The 25,435-nt window shown below is 41.5% G+C and overlaps 2 protein-coding genes across 3 annotated transcripts; one reads left to right on the top strand and one right to left on the bottom strand.

Annotated features, from left to right (window-relative positions):
• Window positions 1–120: 120 nt before the first annotated feature.
• tube1 (tubulin, epsilon 1) lies at window positions 121–11,619 on the top strand. Of its 2 annotated transcripts, XM_046373305.1 has the most exons (13): window positions 121–274; window positions 546–619; window positions 2,885–2,937; window positions 3,040–3,097; window positions 3,360–3,475; window positions 4,744–4,865; window positions 5,079–5,266; window positions 5,384–5,556; window positions 6,060–6,200; window positions 7,160–7,300; window positions 8,059–8,233; window positions 9,252–9,411; window positions 9,860–11,619. In XM_046373305.1, the coding sequence occupies exons 1-12, from the start codon at window positions 250–252 to the stop codon at window positions 9,408–9,410; spliced, it is 1,425 nt and encodes a 474-aa protein (XP_046229261.1). In that variant the 5' UTR covers window positions 121–249; the 3' UTR covers window position 9,411; window positions 9,860–11,619. The 2 variants fall into 2 exon arrangements, with proteins under 2 accessions (XP_046229261.1, XP_046229260.1); XM_046373304.1 differs by having other exon boundaries at window positions 9,252–11,619.
• On the bottom strand, window positions 9,489–14,789 carry ccn6 (cellular communication network factor 6). Its single transcript, XM_046373969.1, has 5 exons — window positions 14,778–14,789; window positions 13,143–13,419; window positions 11,840–12,067; window positions 10,376–10,569; window positions 9,489–10,285 (listed from the first exon to the last, which is right to left on the bottom strand). Exons 1-5 carry the CDS (start codon window positions 14,787–14,789, stop codon window positions 10,004–10,006), a joined length of 993 nt encoding a protein of 330 aa, XP_046229925.1. The 3' UTR covers window positions 9,489–10,003.
• Between the last annotated feature and the right edge of the window lie 10,646 nt (window positions 14,790–25,435).

Raw genomic sequence — 25,435 nt, 5'->3', positions numbered from 1 at the left:
GTTAACATTACTGTGTATATCGTATACTATAAGTGGCTGTATCTTTTTGTGAAAGATTCTTTTTCTCAGTGAGCGGTCGAACGATTTTTTCTCTAATAAAGCAATGGTGACACGTCATCAGCACTCGACCAAACATAGTGGAGGCGCGAGTAAAAGACGCGTTCAAATGTTTTTTCAAAAAGCCGTTTTAGCGGACAGCTTTCGACAGACTTTACCATTAAATATGACTTAAGTCAGTGTATTAAAGCCATGACACAGTCAGTTGTTGTCCAAGGTGAGTAAAACGTGGGTGCAGTCACTTGAAGTGAAGTAGTTAATGTTGGTATCAAGAAACGAGTTAATATTATAGCTACCTATAGCTAGCTGTCGTCTGCTGTGTTGTGTTAGCCTTGTAGTCAGGTAACGTTTGCACCACTATCTATCAACTAGGTAAACGCTCATAACTTCAATATGGCTGCTTGGCTTGTTGAGTTGATTTACGACTGATTTACATGGACGAATTAAGCTCACCCATGTTAATTGTGCTTTTAACCCGTGTTCTTTAGTTGGACAGTGTGGCAACCAGGTTGGCTGCAGGTTTTGGGATCTTGCTTTGCGAGAACATGCCCATGTCAATAAAGTAAGTGCTAATACACTCACCGTCAGTATAGGAAAGTGCAGTTACTAAAGTACTGTACTAAATTACGATTTTGAGATACTTTACACTTGACTATTTTCATTTTATGCAACTTTCTGCGAGTACATCCTCGTGTCCTTGTTCCTTCAGGATATTCATTTGGCATCGTTAGTTACTTTTTATTTTAAAGATACAAATAAATTCTTATGCATTATAGCCTGAAATATAAAATTTAAAATATAAATTTGTTAAAATAAACTCCACATTTGCCAGCTGCAACGTTAAAATGATTAAAATATCAATGTATTAATAACTGGTAGACAATAATATATTATTCAGAAGTATCCTTTCTGCATAACAAATTAGTAATTGAAGTATTTTGATAAAGTAAGTTTTTGAATACATGACTGTATTTTGTTCCGTGTGTTTGTGTTTTTGTTTTTGTTTTTTTGTTTTTTTAACTTTATTAATCCCAAGCTGGGAAATTACTTCTCTGCATTTAACCCATCACTGATTGAAACACACACACACACATGCAACCTGCAGTGAAACACACACAGGAGCAGTGGGCAGCATCAAGTGCCCGGGGAGCATATTGGGGATTAAGCCCCTTGCTCAAGGGCACATCAGCCGGCTAATGGGGGGTGGGGACATTATCACTCCACCACACCCAAATTTTTCCTGCCCGTCCGGTGGGGTAATCAAACCGGCGACCTTCCAATCACAAGCCGCTTCTCCAACCTCTAGGCCACGGCTGCCCCAATTTGCATATTGCTACTTATACTGGAGTAAAAGATATACTGAAGTGTTTCTTCCCTCAATGCACACAGTGCTGCAAAGACACACTGTCTAACAAGATGCTCCACTCTTGAGCTAGAGCCAAACACACTTCCTCAGTCAGTACACTTTTAGCTTAGATTATATGTTTCCTTATATTGTATTCAATAAATATTTATTTAAATATTTAATAGCCCTAGGCTTTTCTTGCAACAGACATGTTGACAAGTACTAGCAGGGAAAGCACAGGTGTAATTAATTAAACAGTAATGATGGCAGCATTCCATTCTTTTTTCCCACATGATTGTGGTGCATGTGATCCACACCCTTACCAACCGCTCCACTCATATTTGTTCTGATTCATCCTTTGCCTGCAAAAATTAACATTTAATTTGGGAAGATATTTCATAAATCATTTCTCACCTTGTGGGTTAGAAGGGCTGAAATGAATAACCAACGATTTTGATAAGTGATTAATCATTTCGGTTGTCAAGCACAAGTGTGAAACATTTACTGGCTCCAGCTTTTAAAATCTGAGCTTTTGCTCCTTTTTTCTGTTTTCTATACTATGGTTAATTAAATATTTTTTTGTGTTCTGGACTGTGATAAAGTGTAATTTATAGATGTTGCTGAGACCTGACTTGTCACTTTGGGCATCTTGGAAACTGTGATGAGCAGTTTTCTGAAGTTATATGGATCAAAATAAATAAATAATAATCTAGACATTTGCCAATAAATAAATAATAATACAAATATTTATTTGCAGTTCTAGAAGATAGTGCTTAATGCTAATGTATTTAATGAATTTGCACTTTTAATAGTCATTTAACTGAATGATGACTTATGTGATGAAATGTTCCTGGCAAAAATAAAAAATATGCTTCTGATTTGAAATACTAGTTCATTTGGAAATTGATTTAAATCGAATCCTTGTTGAATCAATTAGTTTGACTCTTTTAACTCTGATTTAAGTGATATTTCCAACCTGGGTCTTATTTTCGTAGATTTACTGCCTTTAATACTCCCAGCTAAAATATCATAGTATTACAATATATTTTTGAGAACTACGTTGTCTTAACAAAGTAGAATGACAGCCATAACTTGAAATGTACTGAAAATAAGACTTGGATCCAGATATCAATGTCCCAGCATGACACTGGACTTTGTCTTTAATTTTTAACGTGGTTATATCTTGATATGTCAGAGGTGTTGTCTTTTCCTTCTCTGAAAAGCTGCATTACGGTAAAGTGATATGATTTTCTGAACATTTTTTACTGATGATTATTTGTCAGGAGTCTCATTGTGTTAATAAGCATCAATAGTCAGTGGTCAAGTTATTTTGATTTGATTTTGGCTTAATCTGAATTATCCTTTAAGAGAAGTCCAATCTTTTCGTGCCCTGTCTCATAAACACACTCATAAAGACATTTTTATCAGTTACCATGGCAGCTAATGGCACCTCCTAATATCCTGTGTTTTTCCCCTACGCAGAAAGGACTGTATGACGAGGCTCTCAGTAGCTTTTTCAGAAATGTGGACTCAAGGTATTCACAGCTGCCTTCATCCAGTAACTGCGATATGGATTGAGACATGTGCCTTCATATAGTTGGAGTCCTTTGAGTCCTTGCTTTGCTTTGCTTTCCCAGGAAAAGTGGTGGGGGGGCCTGTGGTGTTGGTGGGAGAATCCAACATCTGAAGGCCAGGGTAAGTTCTGCCTATTACCAGAAAACAGCTTGTAGGAGCACATTTTTTTTAGTACTTCTGGTCTTCACAGGGGCAACGGCTTATTTTAGAGTCAGGGTCAAGGTCAGGGTTGGATTCTGCGTAATGAAAGGTTTGGCATCCATTGGTTAAGGTTACAAAGAGGAGTTATGGAATGACGGCAGGGGTGAAAGGCGTTAGCTCTGCATATAATAGAAGTGAGATATATGTGCTCTCCTAATTACTCACATATTTGAATCCACAGGCGGTGCTGGTGGACATGGAGGAGGGCGTAGTCAATGAGATCCTACAGGGCCCTTTGAGAGAAGTGTTCGACAGCACTCAGCTCCTTACGGACGTGTCAGGTTCAGGCAACAACTGGTGAGAGACAGACTAGCCACAGGACATCGGCTCACGAGCACACATGGCTGACAGCAGTCATCAGTTTTAACATGTCTTGTTTACAGTCATCCACACGTTCCATTACATCATACAGAGCGTGATGTTCAGGGAAATTGGATTGGCAGAGTGTTTTTTGAAAGTCCTAAATAATTCACTATATAGACAAAGTATTTGGCCACCTGACCATTACGTCAACAGAGACTTTACTGACGTTGCATTCTAAACACACAGACAGCTTTGTAGCTGTAACAGCTTCCACTCTTCTGGGAAGGCTTTTCACAAGTGTTTCTCTGGGAATTTTTTGCCCATTCATGGAGTAGAGCATTTGTGCCTTCAGATATTGGACGGAAGGGCCTGGCTCACAGTCTCTGTTCCAGTTCATCCCAAAGGTGTTGGATGGGGTTGAGGTCAGGGCTCTGTGTTGGCCAGTCAAGTTCTTCCACACCAAACTCATCCAACCATGTCTTTATGGACTTGGGGCACAGTCATGCTGGAATAGAAAAGGACCTTCCCCAAACTGTTGCCACAAAGTTGCAAGCATAGCATTGTCCAAAATGTCTTGCTATGCTGAAGCTTTAAGATTTCCCTTCACTGGAAGTAAGAGGCCAAGCCCACCCCTGAAAAACAGCCCCATCCCACACCTGAATTCAATAATAAAAAGATGTGTGTCCAAATACTTTTGTCTGTATATTGTATTTTAATATTAAAACCTGCAATCTTACTGAGCCACACACATTCAAATACCCAACAAAGAAACTTGTTTGTCGTTTTTCCCCCACTTTGCTCTTTCTCAGGCGTACATAGTGTAGTACGATTGAAAGGTCGGTTGTGCTTGTTGGCAGAACTGCTGTGAATATTCCCTCTATAGGCTTTAGGCTGACAGCCATTGTGGGAAGAATCAGCTTTGCAATGACATGCTTGCTGTTATCAGATACTGGGAGAGGATTTTTCAACATATTAAAAAGAAGTTCACGTGAGACAGAGATGTGTATTCTGTCAAAGTTTTGTTAGAGCTGTGCAAAGTCCTTGTTCAGCTTCTTAAGTTCATATGCAGAGAAAGCTAATTTTTAAATTCTTATTGTTGTATATTTTGTATGGCTACAACTAATAATTATTTCATTATTAATTAATCCACTGATTAATTAATAACTGTTTTGTCTATAAATTTCTTAGCTGTTTTGTCTATATAATATCTTAGTTTCTAAATGTAAGCCCTAATATACAGTGATGTGCTGCTTTTTGTCCAGGGCGGTCGGACACATGACGTACGGTTCAGCCTACAGGGAGCAGATAGTCGATAAACTGAGGAAGGCAGCAGAGCACTGTGACTGTCTGCAGTGCTTCTTTCTCATTCATTCTATGGGAGGAGGTAAGGCACAAAGACAGCACAAATATGTATCAGTTTTCAAAATACCTGCCTTATATCTATACATGCCTGAGAAACAAGGTTTATGTCTGGGAAATTTAGCTGACAAAATCAGGCTACTGCAGTATTCTACTCTGCATATGTAAGCCAGGCTTGCATGACCTTAAAAAACGTCAGCTTACACCAGAAACTAAATGTGCTGATCTTGAATTTGAGGTACGGGCTCTGGCCTGGGGACCAGAGTGCTGAGCCTGCTGGAGGAAGAGTTCCCTGAGGTGTGTCGAATCGTCACCGCCATATATCCATCTGCGGAGGATGATGTCGTCACGTCTCCCTACAACAGTGTGCTGGCAATGAGGGAGCTCACAGAGCACGCTGACTGTGTCCTGCCTGTTGAAAACCAGGTTTGTACGCTGTAAAAGTCCCCAGGCTCTCCCCATCTCTGCAAATATCTTTGCAGCATGCCCAAATTGAAATGAGCTTTAATGAGTTTTTGTTCTCCCTCACTTCTCCTCCTCAAGTCACTGGGCGACATTGTGAACAAGATTAAATGTATGTCTCACGGTGGAAAGCCAGGGTCGGTGATCAAGAGAGACAGCACCATCATTTCTGGGCAGGGTGGGCTCAGCAGGGCAGAGAAGCCCTTTGATGCCATGAATAACATTGTGGCTAACCTGCTGCTCAATATTACCAGGTATTGTACCACTGTTTGCTCACATACAGCAGACTCCTGTATGCTTTGGGAAAGGGGCTGGTTAAGCCTGGCCATTGAAACAATAGCAATATGTACCTTTTTGCATCCTTTTTGATGGAATGTTTGATAGTTTCAATTAAACTCATTAAATTAAATGTAACAGGGTGGAATGAGAAAATGGCTACAGACCATGAAGAAATTGTTAATAAAATGACATGTCAGCCTGCCTGCATCGCAGTTTTTTTTTTTGTTGGGTTTGAACATAGTGAAAATCACCTGACAGCTGGGCTCTGCTGCAATGGTTAACCACTACTCGCATTCAGCTGTTGGTGGGTAATGTTAGCATTGGCTTTAAGTAGGTCTATGATCATAGAGAGACAGACAGACAGACAGACATAGACATACGTTATACAGTTGTTATTCAGTGAGTGGCTCATGACAAAATCAGTGTGACCTCCAGCAGTTTTTCCCATGCCTCTAACTGTAAGTTTCCTTTGTCGCAGCTCAGCACGGTTTGAAGGATCTCTCAACATGGATCTGAATGAGATTGCCATGAACCTGGTGCCCTACCCTCGTTTACATTATCTGGTGCCCAGCCTCACTCCTCTCTACACACTGGCAGATATCAGCGTCCCCACCAGAAGGTCAGCTCTCTGCCGCTATTTTTATCTCACAGTTGTTTTGAATGCTGCTGAGCTCCACATATTGGGCTCGCTTAAACTCCGTCGTTCCCACAACACGTGCCTCATCTTGACTGTAAAGATGAATGAGAAGGGAACCCCTGCAGTGATGACCTCACTGATTGAAAGTGGGTTGTATTTCGTCACGCTGGTACTTGAACCGTAATGATGAAATAGCACTGGTCATGTGGAACTTAATGTATCGCAGGTCGGGCTTGTTGCTTTATTGATTAAGGATTGTTGATTTAGTTAACAGCATTTTATAATATGAATATGTCTCATGACAAATTTTATATGATGAAATCAAATTTTTATTTGAAAACATGGGCATTTTCCTTGTCTGGGGCTCCAGAGAAGAGCTCCACTTTTCTATCTGCTTGTTAATATACATGATTATTAACTTCTGGACTGATCAGTCCCACCGTTAAATCAAGAGGCACCACAAAGCCGGCTTTCATTTACTCGCATGGGGAGGGTGGCGACCGGACGTTTATGCTGCAAGCTTGTGACAGGAAAAGCACCATTTGATCTGCCTCCCAACTTTTCCCCAACAACAACCGCCATGAAAGTGGCCTTGTGTGAGCCATATAGGCCTCATGTGCTCCAGAGGAGGTGCTCATTGGTCTGAAAGAGTTGTGGTTGTACTGAGCAGCTCCCAGAGTTGAATATATGTGACTTTATGAATGCAGAGCGGGGTGTTGCTTAAAAATATCTCGCTGGCTCAGCAAAACATGCCTGGATAAATAAAGCTACAAAAGTTCTTCTTTCTCACACATTGGCCCTCAGTCTAACTCGGCTTACTTAACTATAGCCAGTAAAGATGTAAATGGACTGCTGAAACAAACACCAGAGGCTGTTATTTTCTAAGATGCACTAAGCTTTGTTTTGTGGGGTTTTTTTTCTTTTCTAACTGCATCCTCCAGACTGGATCAGATGTTCACCGATGCCTTCAGTAAAGACCACCAGCTAATCCAAGCCGACCCGAAACACAGCCTATACCTGGCCTGCGCCCTCATGGTCAGAGGCAACGTGCAGGTGTCTGACCTCCGCAGGAACATCGAGAGGTCAGAGCACCACCCTCCCATTCATTCTGCACCAACAAAACAGCCAACGTGTCTGTACGCCCACCACGATTAGGCCCATAGATGACCTTCATACTCATTTTGCCCAAATAGTACTACCATTCAGCACCGACAGCAAGGCTTCATGACTCTGTAAACACCCGCTTCTCCACTGCTCCGCCCCCTCAGCACTCCCTGCAGACTTTGTTTTCATATGTGGTGATGTCAAGAGAAACAGAAGCTGCTGTGAGAGCAGATACTTATGTGTGACCATGGTGCAAAAGAGGAGGAAGAGCCCTGTAGTATTGCCTACCAAGGAAGCTTAACCAACGGATGGACTGCTGCATATTTTGCTGTTGTCTGTGTTTCTTTTCAGCTGCTCAAATGAGTAACTGAAGACCTCACCTTGGAATGTCAGAAACTGGTGGATATTTTTTAGTTTATTATTTCATTTATTATTTTATGAAGAGTGTAATATGCAGGGACCCCACCCCACCAAAAAAAGTACAGACACAAAACAAAAAGATGTGTGACAGTGTCTCTATCTAATTATGTCTTGGCTTAATGAAAGAAATTATCACCAGAAGATAAATCAGTCACGAAAATAACTTCTATCAGCTGAGAGCCGTTACTTTGCAGTACCATTTTTATACTGGCCTCAGCATGTTTGGCCTCAATGTTGTAGATTATTCCATAAGTGAAATATAAATCCTTTGAATCTCCATTCTTGCATTTGATATGTAATGTTCTTCCTGCTCTAGACTGAGGCCCTCACTGCCTTTTGTCTCGTGGAACCAGGAAGGCTGGAAGACGGGCCTGTGTTCAGTGCCTCCTGTAGGTCACTCCCACTCCCTGTTAGCCCTGGCCAACAACACCTGCGTGAAGCCCACATTCATGGAGCTGAGAGACCGCTTTACCAAGCTTTACAGGAAAAAGGTGCATCTTAAGAAATTCTGCAGTCTTTAGCCCATCAGAAGGTTCGGCAATGGAATCTGTCACTTATCAAGGAATCTATCACCTTGTCCAAATATGAGCATTTCCTCTTTCTTTGTTATTGAAGGACAGGCATGTTGTTCCTGGGTGATGGCCCCTCTGCCTCCATCATCTCATGATCCTCTGTCCCATCACAGAGGCTGCTGTGTGTCATACTGACGTGCAAATCAGGCGGGCTGGGTCATAAAAATGATTTGATTAACTACATTACTTGCAGCAGAAACAATAAGGTCATCTTCCAATTAAGAGAAACACTGTATGCATGTGGCACAGCAGCTTAACATCAGTGATTATTTAAATGTCCCAACACGCTGACAGGATCAGTCAGGATCTAATGTTAATTAATATCCCGTGTTCTTCTACACATCCAAAAGATCACACATAGTTCAGGTCCATACAGTGAAACTGTTTGGAGTCAGCCAACTGTCCTCTGGATAAATTCTGAGCTTCGTTAGAGCTGTCTAAAAATCTTTATTTCAGAAGCTAAACGTTTAATTCCGTTCCCTCAGTCAAATTTAGTAAACTGATCTTGCCATCTAAATGATGCGCCCTTTAAATAGCAGCAAAAACATTGCACCTTTGACTAGGTCTTTACTGGTCAGTGACGCAGTTGTTTTCTCCGGCCTCAAAAGCAAAACAATGCACCAGGACACGCCTCACTGTAGGCCATCTGTGAACAGCCTCTCCTCTCTGTTATTGGCAACACAATATCTAGGGAGAATCTAAAAACTTAATAAAACAGAAAGCTGAAAAAGGGACAACTGAGCAGTCACTGGTCGGCTTTTCACTGAGCTCGCTATCCAGTGACTGGCGACGAGAAATCGTTAATCCCAATCTCTTGATGGCGGGACATCCCTTTTTTTTTTTAATTTTCCGTATGTACTGCTGCATGCTTTCTTTTAAGAGCGAGAAAGAGGAGTGCACATCAGTTTGTAAAATACCTTTCTCTGTGTCTGTGAAGGCCCACTTACACCACTACCTGCATGTGGAAGGGATGGAGCAGAGCTTCTTCTCAGACGCCGTCAGCTCTCTCAGCTCACTGATTGAAGAGTACCACCATCTGGATTTCACCAAGGGGAGACTCATGCCTGACGCCCCCAGACTCAGCATGGCCAGATGAGGTTCTGCTCTGTTGTGCGGCTGCTTCGCATGTATAGCAGTCTTTTTCAAAAAAAAAAAATGATTTCACACAACCAAGTCTTTTGTATATACGTTTATAAGTTATATATCAATATTGTCTAATTTATAACCTGATTAAATGTTTTCCCTGTGTGGAGAAATAAGCAGGAACAACATGTAATGACAGTGGAACAGTTCAGCTCAAGCCATAGTGTGAGCTAATTTGCCTTTTCTGAGATCCCTGACCATTGATATTAATAGGTGCTGTGAATGAGTCAACCTCTGCTTTTAATGCGCTGCACTGGCCATGTTCCTTGTTGTTATTGCACATACATTTCCTGAGGACAGAGGTTCACAAAGGCCTTTATTGTAACTAATAATTTCATCATTATCTGAATGATGCCAGCCATTTCCCTGATGAAATGAGGTTTTTTTGTTTGTTTGTTTTAGTTTCAGCTAAAGTCTTCTCTGAGATTCCTTGAGGCACATCACCACTGCTGACGGCAACTTAATAGCCAAAGTATGCGTATGTTTCCTTCCGTAGTCTGCCACAGCAGGGCTTGTCTCCTGTGACCGTGTCTCTGGATGGATCTGTTAGAGCAGCCGCAGGTCAGAAAACATGTCACCTGGATCATTGCACTTCCTCTGGCACACACAGGATGTTATCCACTGCATCTTCCACTGTGTGTTGGAGCCTCCCTGGCATGTGAAGTTGACCTTGATCATGCGTGACTTGTTGGGGACACAGCAGCGCTTGTCTGTACAGACACCGCAGTACATGGGCTTGAACTTCTTGGTGCTGGTACACCCCGAGAGCGACAGCTTCTCTGCTTTCTTTGCTTGGAATTTAGGCCGGCAGGTTTTTCCCTTTGGCACCTGTGAGAGGGAATAGTGATTTTTAAGAGTGTATTTTTGGATTATACCAAACTATGTCAACACACGAATAGAATTTCACTAAGTTGTTACCTTAACACTCTTCATCACACTCCTCTCACACGGTCGAAGCAGACAGAGGCGTCGGTCCTTCCTCATTTCACATTTGCTGTTGTCGTTGTTGACTCGCACAGAGATGCCCAGGCCACAGGTTTTGGAGCAGGGGCTCCATGGGGTGCTCTGGATCAGACAGTTCTTCTTCCAGGCTAAAGGAGGATCCCTGTAAGCTTTCAGTATTACAGTTAAAGGGCACTGTGTCAACAACACCCTGCACAAAGAACTAGTCTGTGTGCCTCTGTACTGGCAAGCAGAGCTCAGATCAGAAGCAACCAAAAGACTTCAAATACCTGGAACCAGATGCACAAAACTTTGTGCAAGCACAAAGACAGAATTGTGCATACCCATTCTTTCCGTCAGATTTTCGTAAAACCTGACTCCGTTTTATGAATCTCAGTCATTGCAGAAACAGACACACATGCACAAGCTTCATTTCCACTTCCACATAAATGGATGCAATAGCACCCTGTTTGCATATCAACACTAGTGCCCGCTTCACCTCTCATTAGACCTGGGAAGAATGGCAAAGAAGAAACGCAGTGCAGTTTATTCTGCTGTGTTTCATCAGTGAGGAACAGCATCAGAACAGCTGCTGTTACGCGCAACCCTTACCCACAGCTGTGGCTGTTTATAGTGCCAGTACCACTGATTCATCACACATGCCTGTGAACCGTCATCATAGTCATCATTATTAGATGGCAGAAGGATGAACAATGATTAATCGACAGAGCTTCTGACACAGACTTAACAAGGTGCTCCACAATTTGGGTTCATATGAAAAGATCATTAGCAAGGAGGTAATGATTCCACTGTAGATTTCTGTAAAATCTCTCCACTCTGCCAAAATAATAACACAGTCAGTGATCACTTTAGGATATGTGAGGTGTGCACATTCTCACCGCATGTACTTTTAGATCATATCATAATACCAGTGACAACAGGCGTATGTGTGGTCTTTATGCGTACGCATCGTTTATTATTATACACCAGAGTCCTGGTCTTACCCTCCACAAGAGAATTCACTTTCTGCTATCTTTTTCCTTGTGTGCATGTCAGTTCTTGCTTTTCAAATCAAAACGATGTGATCTGTTTTTCCACAGTGACAAATTAAGTTAGTGTTTCACTAAATATATTTTCCATAACAGGCGAAGCAAAAAAACTCATTGGCACATCAGAGTTGAATGTTTGGTGTTTTTTAATAAAAAAAGAAAAAAAAGTGAGCTGTCCCTCCTCCTGTTTCTAACTGGAACCATCCATCTTCCTGTTTTCCTCTTTGAGGCGGTCTAACCGCAGCCAGCCACACCCCACTCCTCCCTCTGCTCCCGCTGCCACAGTAATGAAATGCCCACTCCTCTTCCCTTCCAGCAAGCTTGGAGAGCAGCCAGCATTTCAGACTAGACAGTCTAGCCTTTCTACACAGGCAAATTTCTAAACACGTACCTGACATGTAGGTCGTGTCCTGCTGGTGCTTGTTTGGGCTGCGAAGGCCGGCTGGCGTGTTGCTCATCAGCGGGGCAGGGCCTAAGAGTCCAGCAGGCTTCTGGATGAAAGCAGGGGTACAGCCAATGGATCCAGCAATGCATGTGCATTTATAGAGGGGGCTGGGCTGGAAAGCTTCTCCGTTCTCATAGTGGACTCCATTCAGATCACAGCCCACTGCCATCATGTCTGAAAGAGAGAGGGAAACATGTCAGGACTCTGATTATCATTGCTATGAATGTTTATTTTCTTTCTCAAATAACCTGCTTGCTGTTTTCAGAATCAGGCAATTAGTTTTCAGTCTCTAAAAAGCCATTTGATGTAAAAAGAAAAAAAATTGCTTCAAATTGCTTCAACAGTCCAGAATCCAAAGACTCTTCATTTCCAGTCAGCAATGACAAAGAAAAGCAGCAAATCCTTACATTTAAGAAATTTGAACCGTTTGACAGTTTACTTAAAAATTGACTCCACAGAATAGCTAAATAATTGACAGCTAATATTCTTCTGATCCACTAATCAATTGAGTAGTTTTGACAGTTGTAATGCAAGCAATGCACCGCTCTTAATGATGTTACTCCGAATCAAGTCGGCCCAAGATTTTTACATAAAAACGTTTTGGACTGATCCAATAAAATTATCACACAATTATTTTCCCGGACACAATAAAAATCAAAAAAGCTGCATCAATCATCATCCTCTAGATATCACAGCATTGTTATTTTCTTATTTTGGATGGAATAGTAAATATTCAGAATCGTGACACAAAGGTAATACCGTATTTGCCATGTGGATTCAGAGCAACATTCAGTTTGATTTAGTCCATTAAGAGCAGCATAGTTCAAGGACAGAGATCCACAGAGGTCCTCACCAGCCTTCATCTGACAGATTGGATTGGAATGAGAGATTTCAGTGAAATCTGGCTTTAATCTCCTCACCAAAGAAATGTTATGTAAATTTTATGTAATATACATGACTGTTATTTTTTGTCGAGCTCTTGCTTCAACGCCCAGTAAAGCGTCCCTGTGGTGTGTAAGCTTGAAGAACATAGACTTGAAATGAAGGTTGTTGCAGTACCAGAATTTGAAACTTTGAACACCTGGCAACAGTTTGCAACACACTACTACTACACTAGTAGTGTAGTAGTACACTACTACACGACTACTGCCCAAGCTGTAAGAAAGTCAGGGATTTAGTTTGAAACAGACACTGATGGAATTCACCTTCCCTGTCATGTCTAATTCAAGAAAAGATAAGAGCCACTCACATGCACACGCTCCGACCTCGTATCTCGGCTGGTCGGCTGAGAAGTCGCAGTACATGCCCTTGTGTGGGTCACAGATGTCCCTCTCATTGCACGGCTCTCCGATCTGCCTGGCGCAGCTCTTGCAGCAGCCGCACCCGTCCAGAACGGAGCTCACCCCCGGGGCGCAGTAAGGTCTTTCCCTACACTTGCAGGGCCACTGGCAGAACTGGCGCCTCTCCGTCGCAGCCCGCCCATCTCTGGGAGCCAGCTGTCCATTGTTCTGAGCCCTGCTGAAGCACTAGGTGAGGATTAAGACAGAGATGTGCATTGAGTGTCCTCACCACCACTCATCTGATGGACTGCTGACTTCAAACCACAAAATGACTCAGATCTGACCGGATTCACAGAGTTCTATACACATTCAGGATTTTTGTTTTTTTGGGGTTTTTTTTTGCTATTGTTAATTGTATTACTTCTTTATCTAAAGATAATAAATAGTTTACATCAATAACAACATGCTGTTAAAGAAAAAAAGTTGTGATAATCAACTGATGCAAACTTTGCTTTGTTTTTAGTCCATTATTAGATTCCTTGTGATGCCGACTCTATCGCAAACAAAAACACTGAGTTGTTCTAGAGGAAAGCTTTCAAGTGTCCCGCTGCATCCCTGACATCGAGATCAGACAGGACCCATAAGGTAACTGCTATTACTGCTGTGTACAGCAACACTTGTGGGCAGACTGTTCAACAGGATATGTGTAGATGTGCTACAGAAATGTTCTGAGCCAAAACAATTCTCTGGTTTATTAGTTAAGTGTATGAACTACACTGTAGACTGGATTCTCAACTAACAAAGTGACAGCTGGCTGATAAGAATGTCCTGTGAACAGATAGCTGTGTCTTCACAACATTGCATTTTTATAAATTGTGGTAATCTGATCAATCCTTAAAGGAGACTGAGGTGGAAAACGCTTTGAGCAGCAACAAGAATTGCATATTTATTGAGAAAGTGGATGAGATGATCGGATGTGGAAAATTGTTTTCTAAAAGCTGCTCCTAGTGTTTGACACAATATACGATGATGCGTCATATTTGCAAGTTGCACTGCTGTTGCTAGTTATCAAATTTAGTCGTACCGTCTCCAGAAATGGTCGCAAAATGTGAGTAAATGCTTTTCATCAAAACATTGTCGTTTCATGACGGCTTCCAGATGATGATTGCTAATGATTTTGGAGACCCAGATCAGGACAGGTCAAACATCCTCCACACCAAGATTAGGGTGTAATGACAGGGCTTTTCAAAGATTCGTTTCCTGCAGTGCCGCCGTCAGACCAAAATGTCAAGCTTGCACATAGGATACTTCATAATCTTACACAGACTGGTAAGAATGAGCACTTTTATGATCCAAACTATTTAGATTTTAAAGAGCCATGACAGAAAGTTGAGTGCCCCACTACTTCTGCAGTAGTTGTTTGTGTAGTTATGTATATTGTTGGTGGCTGAATTCTTATCTGCATGTATCCCACTCACTCCAGGATATATCACAGTTAAGCTGGCAAATTGACTGTTAGTTCAATAGTAAAAAGCAGATTTACCTTAGAACATAGGGTCAACTCCAATGTCTGGCAAAAACCAGACATTGATATTTGAACTCACGCTGTAGGCCATCCTACCAGCCTACCCGGAAACAAAAAAGGTCAAAAATGCATCAGTAACATATTGTAGCAGCTTGATCATCAATCAGTGCCAAACAGGCCTACTTTGTATTTTTGTATTACCGGCAACCCCTGGCTTAAAAGCTTCTGTACGGAAGCATTTCGGCTATCAGTGTTATCAAATGAAGCAAGTAGGCACACAATGTAATTGTCTTTAAAGGGTCTTAAAGTGGGTCTTACAGTGTCTTAAATTTAACTGGTTGAATCCTGCAGAAACCCTGTGACACGTGTCTGATCAGCACAGTGCACCTGGTTGGCAGGTAAGTCTGGTGCGGTTGCTTTGTGGGGCTTGTATCTCCTGAACAGTCTTGACAACTCTCTCCAGCATGAAGAGACATTGCTTGAGATGGGAGAGGTAGGGGCCTCAGGGGTGGGCAGTTGTGGAAAGACCCAGGCCAGAGGCCCCTGCTGTGATGGGGGAGGTGGATCTGGAGTCACGGGGGGACAGTGTCAGGACTGTTCCTTTTGTTCTTCCAGACAGAAGCAGAGTCGCTATTGAAGTTTCCCTGATTACAGCTGATAAGCCTCTCGCTCAGTGCTGTGCTAAACCTGTATTTGGCCTCTTTAAATCCGCCCCTGTTCCCGCTCCTGGACGCTTCCTTCTGAGCTATGGGACACGATTTGGTGATGTTACAACTCACACTGTTGGTGTGTTGCTAGACAGCAGCCGTCACAGAAGTGATGTAGGATGTTACAGCCTTTGTGTAATCACCTAGAGAGGCGGTAGCCGTCCTGAAAACATCCCTTTAACATGGCACTTTCTTTCTTATTCTCACAACATGTTCAGAAAGCTTTAATTTTTTTTTTAAAAAAGAAAAGGATGTGTATGTAGATCTATATATAGAGAGAGAGAGCGTGTGTGTGTTCAGTATACAGATATTTTCACATGGTATGTGCACTCATCACCTTTAAATGTGGTTTCTGTAGTGTAGTAGTTATCACATTTGTCTAACACGCGAAAGGTCCCCTGTTCAAAACCAGGCGAAAACACACTTCTTTGCTATTGACCCTGGATAGTAAAATTTACGCGTAGTGAGTCAGATTATCAGACCCTCAGTACGATGTGTAGAACTGCAGTCAAACCGCTGCTGCTTGTTAATAGAGAAGTCAACCTTACCGCCACTTGGACACGTTTGATGCTGCAGTATGGTTTTTGCTGAGCAATCAGCAACTTGTAGAAAACTTTTCTTCCCCAGTCGGGGGAATCAATCCCCAGTCTTCTGCGTGACAGACAGAGATTTTTTTCTACTGCACTAAAGAGAAACACTGCACTGCCATTTTTGGCACGTCCACGACCTTGTGCAACTTTTCTAGCTGTTACAGGGATTATGCAGAGACATAATTGGAAGCATTTCTCTTGAGTGACAAACAGAGGTTGGTAGAAAAAAGAAAAAAAAACTCCCTCCTGTCGGGGACTCGAACTCCAGCCTTCTGGTCTTGTGTGTGACAGGGGGAGATACCATCAGTTGTTGGGCTGTGGTGGAGTCTAATTACTGACTATGAAACATGTGACTTGAAGGGTTTTCAGTTTATACGTGCTTACCATCATCACTGTTATCTATTTATTTTCCATATAGCTCTTTGATATTGAATATAACTCATTGTTGTTTAGTCATCGTTGACCATCTTCCACCCTGTAGAACGGCTTCAGGAGGATGAGAAAAAATGAAGTAGCTTTAGCTTGGAAGGTCCATTAAACATTGGGAGATTTCTGCGGTTTGGTGTGGTTTGGCTTGACTACCTGCGATATCTACAGACCAGTCATAATACATTCATAATACAGACAGAAAATACAAACATAGCGCAAATTGCTGGTTAGGTTTGAATTTCAAGTCCTTACAGCAGACACACTTGTCACGTGTGGCAGTGACAATGCCAGAATGCTGATAATAAGCCCTTACAAATGCACTGTCTCCTTCTGTTTGAAGAATATATGCTAAAAGCTACAGTGACCGTCTGTTAGATGAATTATTGAGCCTTTTTTTCAGTAAAATTATAGATAATGTGAGCATTTTTTAAAGATTTATGTCCCCTGTATGTATCAATGGGCTTAGAAATGAGAATCGAAAACAGGGAAGAGAAGAATTTATTTATTCACAGAATTTATTCATTGTTGGTTTTGGTCTTTTTATTTAATTTGTTAACAATAATAAAATGTAGAATGTATTTTTTTTTTCATTAAATAAGCATTAAATATTTTTTAGACACTTAGAGAGGCAGCATCATAGCAGTGACTCATTATTTTATAAAAGTGATATGGCTGACTCGTTAACAACCAGTTGCTTATTTACATATCCAGTCGACACAACAACATTACTGCTCCTTTGGCTTTGGCTTTGACAAAACAGCAAGTCTTTTGATATTTAGCTAAAAAGCACTAGTTTGTTCCTTGTATCTTGTGCCATGGAAAGTGTACATATTTACATTTACATTTACTTCAATTCCTAATACTGAGTTTATGTCTAGGATGGGCGTTTCTCTATCAGTGCTTTCCCATTATATACAATTTAAAGGCCATTATTGGAAGCAAAATAGTGTTATTATTATTTTGACATAGTGAAATCACATTAAATAATTTCACAGCCTGCAGTTGTACATTACCTTCTGTGGGCAGGGGGAAAAAATTGCATGCACAAACTGGAATGCAGCTGTAGAGATATTTTATGTGCGTGTTGTTAAATTTAATGTAGGGATATTTTCAACAGTGAGGTTTCAAAAAGTCTGACACACTGACAAACGGACAAACGGACACACAAAAGCGACACTGAAGTCACAATTTTGTTGCAAATTTTGACCCTGTTGGTACGACTGAGCTGCCTATCAGCACATTGCCAACTTTGCGCAGTGACCATCCAATCAGATCAACTGTCCAGTCAGGGGCAAAAAGGTGCAAAATATGAAAGCTAAAGTAGCTTTTAAAATAGCAACATGGGGCAATCAATTCTGTCTGTCATCTTTGGTTGTAGTCTGTCACAAATGACTCTGTTATGCAACTTATATTCACCTGTCACCGTGGCTGATAGGCTGAGCGATTTCATCAGCATTTGGCTGGTGGCAGATGTTAATTTTATCAATTTTAAACATTATTAAATTTGTATTCTCCCAAAAACCTCAAAATCTTAGAGAGAAACCTCTAGTTAGCAGATATGATTAATAATCAGGAACCTTAACCAAATCAAACATCCTAGCCTAATGCACAAATGGCTTAAAAGTGTCACTGTACAGCAGCAGTATTTATAGTTACCTTATATGCTGTAACTGTAGATGGCCTCACTGAACTCGGCGTCTGTGTGGCGTGGTAATTAGTGCTCTGATGTCTTTGGATACTTACACCGGGACATTTGAAATGACATTCCATACTCTCTAAAACCTCAGTGTAATTGTATGTGACACATCACCCTACTTCAGACAAGGATAATTAACTTAATATGAGGGTATGACACAATTAAAATAGATGATAAACAGACAATATGGTATTTCCTGTCACAAATACCAGTGTACTAAACAAGTAAATCGCAGTTGAAAAAAGTAAATAAAATTGAGAGTCATTTGACTTCATTAACTGGTGGTTTTTGTTATGGCAGGTTTTATTGAGTGCTTCCCACGTTCACGCTATAGAGTCATCTCTCTCCAGTCCATTCTCAAAACCAATCTCACCCTGTCGTCGCCGCTGTCGTTGGCAGCTTTTCCAAGCTTGCTGTGTGTGTGGGGGGGGGGGGGCAGCCACCCCTGCGAGAATGGCTGCAGTGAAGCAGCACCAAAATATTGCCAAAATATTAATGACCCTTATTTTCCTCCACATGCAGAAGGCATTTTCTCACTCACTTTCTCACACAGAGCTGCGTGGAATGGTCAATGAGGAGGAGCTCATGGTCGTGAGCTGAAACCTCTCTCTTGATCATTCATCCATCCATCCATCTTCTATTCTGCATATCCATCGGGGAGGGGAGCTGGAGCCTATCCCAGCTGACTACAGGCGAGAGGCGGGGTACACCCTGAGCTGGTCACCAGTCACTCGCAGCGCTGACACACAAAGACAGACAACCACACGCACACACACACGCAATGTAGAGTAGCCAACTAACCTAACGAGCATGTTTTTGGGACTGTGGGAGGAAGCTGGAGTACCTGGAGAAAACCCATGCAGGCACAGGGAGAACATGCAAACTAAAGTACTCACTCTAAAGTAGTCACTTTAGCAGCAGGGTCACATAAATGCAGCAAATTGCATAGTGGGATTGGCAGGAAAAAGCAGTGTTCATTACATGATAAATATAGTGCACCATATAGTAAATGGGGTGTTACTTCAGATACAGACTGTGACTGTGAGTTTCTTCTTGGAACACTGGAGTTGTTGTTAGTTTGCTTCGTTTAAGAGAATTTTCACCACAACGTTCTAACATAGGGCTTACAAAAGTAGGCCATGGAGGTATTCGTGGATCAGATGGTTTTAACAACATTACAGCTGTAAAATAACATCACACTAACTCTGGCAAGAGTTAAGTGTGATATATTCTTTTCTACTGTCAATTGCAAGAATTCTGAATGTGTAATAGAAGTGTTTTAAACCTTCAATCTAACTCCACATGCAATAAGAAGACATTAAAAATTCAAGTCTATGTTGAGGTTTAAACTGCAAGGCTTGAAGTGGTGAGCCCAACAGCTTATAAATATTCTAGTGACGATCCTGCAAACACAAGAGTTTTAGTTTGCTTTGCTTGGTATTTGTTATAGTGCCACTTGTGCTCCAATTCCCCTAACTGCTGTGTGCTTCCAAGGGTCACTGAAGGTTATGCCAAAAATCTGAAGCCTGTCTGCCAGGTTTACTGAATGAGCTCATTTCATGGTGTGAAAATGGATCCACAGGAGCTTTAAATACAAAGACTGCTCCCCTTTTGCCAGTTTTTACTCATGAAAGAGAGACAAATCTTGAGCCCACTAAGTAACACCACCAAAAAAAAAAAAACAATCAATATTGCAATAAGAACATTCCAGGACTCTAATAAAGAGGCAAAGCCTGAAAAATACACCAGTTTCCCCAAAAACAATCCTAAACTAGTACATTTTCTATTGTCTTTTTTTGTCAGTTGTCTCAACTTTCAAGCATCTCGCTTGTGTATTTTCTCCGCTCCATATACATGCAAGAGTTGGATGCCGTCTATCTGTTGTGTTAAAATGGCAAAAGATAATGATGTTCTTACCTGTTGAGCAAGGATGAGCAGAAGGGAGCGGCATAGAAGTGATAGCATCTCTTAAGTGAGAAGGTCTGTGTGAGCTCCAGGAGGGCACAGGGCGACGAGGCAGCTGGAAGGTGGGATTTAGGGAGGAAGACTAGCAGAAGGAGAGGGAGAGAGGAATTGAGGGGTGGGGGGGACTGACCTGTCGAAGAAGGGGACAAAGCGCCCCTCTGTCTCCTCTCCAAACACACCTTTCCCTGCCTTACTGATCCAGAGGGGAAATATTTGTCTTCATAACTGCTGAGCCGCTGCAAGGCCTTCAGGTCCTGCCCACTTGTTTATTCTTAGTCTGTGGGCCTCGCTCACATTTATCTGGGTGCAACTAACAGTTAAATCTGTAAATCATGTGTGACAGGCTCTTACATAGCACTCAGTAAAATACATTTGAAGAAATACTGTCTACTTCCTTCTTAAAAGACTAAAAACTGAATTCATGAGTAAAAATCTAGTTTGTAAATGCATTCACTGTATGTTGATGCCTGGTGCTATATGGTCCCACTTAATGTGGACTGACATGTATTTGAGTTAACATTCCATTATTATTTACACTGGGTAAAGAGGTCCTTCTCAGAGCTTGCTCTCCACCTCCACCCACGTAAAGCCAACACCCCTTTGAGATTTCACATGGACAGAGCGGAGTAAAACTTACATATTCATAATAATAATACCTATAACTGCTATGCCCGCTATTACCACTGTTTGTGGTAGTATTTTTGATCAACCAACGTATGATTAAACATAAAGATTAAGATTAAATATATATTAAGTACGTTACTTATGGTTAATATGGTAAATGTAAAAGATTAAACATCAGCATGTTAGCATAGTTCAGCACTGGCATCAGCATTTAGCTCCAAGTGTTGCTGAGTCAGTCTCAGAGAGCTGTTAGCATGGCTTTTAGTCTGGTTAACGAACATGTGTCATGTAGAATTTAGCTCAGAAAAAATTGACCAAAAGTACAGTACTGTACCCCCAACCCAACCGATCAAGGCAGATGGCTGCCCATCTTGAGCCGGGGTCTGCTCCGAGGTTTCTGCCTTCTAAAAGGCAGTTTTTCCTCACCATTGTCGCCAAGCGCTTACAAAGTTTAGTTAAAGATTTTGGTCTAGACCTGCTCTAATTGGAAAGGTCTTTATAAATAAACTGAATTGAACTGAATAGAGTGATAAAAGCAAGCACTCACAAGCAACATTCACTGTCCAGCAAGTCTGATTCCACAAATGGGCTTTGCCAATTTCTGAGACAAGAAATGAACTCGGTAGATTTTGAATATTGGAAGCTTTGCAGAAATTGATGGTGGAGTGTGGAGTACATAACTGTTAAGTTTGTCAGAACTGGTAAACCCAAAAACAGACTCAGAAACAGGAAGTTAAATAAAAAAAACTTACTAAGAATCTGAATGCTCAAAACTACACATAAAAATCAAGATGACTGACTAACATAGGAGTCACTGGACTAAAAGAACATTCCAGAAGAGTTGGGCGGCAGGTGAGCGCATATGGTCTTTCAAGATTTGATCCCAAAAGTTTAGTAAGATGAGGTAGTGTTTCAAAAACCAAAAGGAGTCCGGAGCTGAACAGGGCAGGGTAGACTGGGCAGATGAGTGAACCTGGACATAGAAAAGACAAAGATTACCATACACCAAGGAGTTTCATAATCTTTCATGAAAAATACAGAGCCTGATATGGTACCACAAGAACAAAGAGGATCACCTGGATAGTTATAAAGATATATAGATAGTGAAAGATATAAAGATATAAAGATAGTGATTCATACAGCAGATTCAGCATGGAGATGATTGGCTTGATCAGGAACAAGTGTGTTGTATAATTGGCAATCGGGTAAGGACAACACAAATCTGGACAGGCGCCACGTAAGAAACACACACACAGGAAAACAAAGGCGACTATGGGAATTTCCATCATCCTAAGAGTAACCAGCTATGCTCACTGACCCTACAGACTTCTGCATCCAACGTGACAGACAACTTCAGCAACAACGACAGAGAAAAACCAGGCTCACAAGAGTTATTTAATTTATCAGGAGAATCAACATTCCTTCTAATCGTTTAACCATCTTTCAGGTTCAGGATGCGCCAGTGGTGCAGTGGTTAGTACTGGCACCTCACAGCAGGAGGGTTCCAGGTTCGAGTCACGCAGCTTCCCTCCCACAATCCCCAAAAATATGCACATTAGGTTAATTGTCTACTCTACATTGCCCCTAGGTGTGAGTGTGTGTGGTTGTCTGTCTTTGTGTGTTGGCCCTGCGATTGACTGGTGACCAGTCCAGGGTGAACCCCGTCTCTCGCCTGTAGTCAGCTGGGATAGGCTCCAGCTCCCCTCCCTGATGTATAAGCGGTATAGAAAATGGATGGATGGGATGCATTGTAGGTGGTGTTTTGCTGACACATTGTTGTCTTCTGATTTCCAAAACTTATCTCCAGCTAAATGTGGTCTGGCATACTGCCAAATAAATCAGTTGCAAATTTAATAAATCAGTTGAGCTGAGTCTGTGAGCATGACTAGCTACCCCTGCCTTAACCAAGGAGTGACGTCAAATCAACAGCAAAAAAATTCTACATTTACGTGAAAAATAAGTAGTGCTGAGAGAATTTAATTCTCTGTTGTACTATACATGCGAAAACAGTCTGTGAGAATTTGTATGTTGAGTGATGTTGATAATCTGAAGCTATACCTTAAGACAGCACACCAACAAGCACCATATTATCACAGAGCTGAAGATGTTGAAATGCGTATTAAACCTGCTACAGAATGCTTTGAAGTGGTGGCGGGAGCACCGTGGGAATGTGGATAGTGCAGTCATGCCAGGAAAGTAATTGAAACTCAGGCATCATGAAAACAATATAAATGGCAACCATAGCATACCAGTTACCTCACTGTTCTGTACTCTGATAGTACTGTGTGCCAAGCATTTGACACACCCATTGCTCTGTTTGGATTACAAAACATTCATACTTGAAGCTCCTCCTCTACAAAAAAACAAACAACTCTGCTGTATCTCATCATTGAGTGGCATCTTGTACACACCGTGGGTAACTTCTTCACCTGTTTAACTACAGCACCCAGCTAAGATTTTTAGTGGAAAATGTCAATGCTGACCATCTATGCTGACATGCTAGCCTGACAGCTGTGAATACTAGCAACAGCATGTTCTTTGTTTTTATGTTGTTTCATGTTTTCCAACATGTGAGTGAGACATAGGGAAGTTGGATATGGTTGCAGATGACAACAAAGCGCTGCACTTTGACATCTGAAGTTAGTTTTAGGTTGGATATTTGACAGTCATGTACTTTGAACAGCCCCAAGCTGAATGACTGCAGCAGTGAAAACAGACTCATTGAACAGCTAAACCAGTCTCTAAAAGCACTCACGCACAGCAACAAACAGTAACCCTCTGCGCTGAAGAACGCGCCCTGCCGCAGCAACTGTCTGTTTGAAAACTAACACCGTTAGCCTTAAGTGCACCCACAACAGTGAGCAGTAACTGTGAGGCCGGGTTGCCTTTTCAGACTGAGGTATGTTCATGATGGCTGTTTACCTTGTTTTTATATAGTATTAGTGACATTAAAACAGTTATACATTCATGCATTTATTAGACTTAAAGAACTGCTGCTGACACATGCTGTACCTCCCAGCAGGAGATACAGGCTGTCAGGGTAGTCAGGCACGTTCAGGTGTTTCAAAGAAGTGGCTTTGGAGGAAGTCTCATGAGAAGAGCGTGGAATTTTTTCAGCTTGACACTTTCAAAATCTAGCTACTCATTGCTTGTTGCTTCAACTTTAACAACCCCTGGTTTGAGTACTATGGTTGATTAAAGTCCAAGGACAGAATGCAAACCCATATTTCCCATAATATTGAATTATACCTTTGAGCCATCTGGTGTTACAGGTCCCCTCCCTCTGTTACAGTTTTATGTGTGAGACTGGAGCTGGTAGAGGACTAATTGTCTTCTCTTGTGCCTGAGGGTTGGTGCCTCATCCTGAAAGCTAATGCTCTTTGTGCAACCTTCCGCATTACATCCTGTTAGGTTTCTTAGTCTGACATTCCAGCTTTGTTTCCACATGTCTGCTAACACGGTGTAAGCATCTGACTTTTTAAAGATATTATAGATATTAAGGTATTGTACTACAGTTCAGGACTGGCCAATAATTCTATGTTAACTGTGTATACTGTATGTAAAATAGTGAGACCACTGAGGTCCAATGTTGCCAATGTTGGCCAAGTAGGCAACAGATTATTCTTGAGAGTAATAGGACTAAGGTCTTTTAAATAATCATGAAAACTCCAGCTTCTTTTTCCTCTCTCCTCTCAGTAGTCAACAAGGACAATAAGAGACTAATTACATACATGCCGTTACACCTCGGTTCACTGCTGCTGACCGGTTGTACACAAAGAGAGTGAAGGTAAATTGATTTTTTAATTTTAAAAGTTTGAAAAAAAAAGTCTGTGCTCTTCTCCCACTGGTAAGCAGCTTGAGATCAGAGCAGAAGCTGGTGTGACTGCAAGTGTTTATTCGTCCCCGAGACTCATGTCTACCCCTGACTCATACCTCCTCAGCTTCCTGGCTCTCAGCAGGTAAGCAGCCACTCTGTCCCTCTAGTATACTCGGTCCTCCTCACACAACATTCTGAAATGCCTCGCAAGTTGAATCTTTTTAAGAGTAAGGTGAATACTTTCAGCTTGTGTGAAAATGCTTTCCACTGATTTTGAATGAAAACTTTCACAATTCAACAGATTTTTCGACTTAAAAAAAAAAGGAAAACAGTACTTACATAGTAGCAGAAACAGAAGTTCATGAGAATTTATGTGATGTATTTATGTAAGGAGTTAATGCATTGCCTCATTATCTTAGCTATAGGATTAATGCTTGGCAATGTTGCGTATTTCCTTCACTGGAAACAAAAAAGGACCATAGCCTGCAGTGTGTTGGGACTGCTGAAATATATAATGATTGATGTGTCTCCAGTTCCTCCCACTGGCTCCAAATGACATCACCACAGAACTGTCCCATTTGACCCAATAGTAAGCGGCATTCAGAGGTCAGTAATGATGTTTCACCTCCTTTTTATAGCTTAAATAGCTACCGAACTAGCTAACCAAACTCATCAGTGTGATAAGAACTACCTAAAATGACAGAAACCACCACCCACTTCCCATCTGCTAACATAGAGGGGGGAAGGGTTTATGACTTTTAAGGTAGCCAGCCACCAGGGAACAATGAAGATGTTTTGACATGTCTTTTGGAGAGTTCTCATGTTGTCCATCTATTTATGCAGTCAGCAGATGAAGCTTCTTGACAATAAGAAAATAAATATGCAATGAAGAAGCACCTCAACCCCATC

Source organism: Scatophagus argus, chromosome 19 (assembly GCF_020382885.2).
Source record: "Scatophagus argus isolate fScaArg1 chromosome 19, fScaArg1.pri, whole genome shotgun sequence".
Classification (NCBI taxonomy): domain Eukaryota; kingdom Metazoa; phylum Chordata; class Actinopteri; family Scatophagidae; genus Scatophagus; species Scatophagus argus.
Note: the sequence above shows the minus strand (reverse complement) of the source record. Positions and strands in the feature narration are given on the sequence as shown.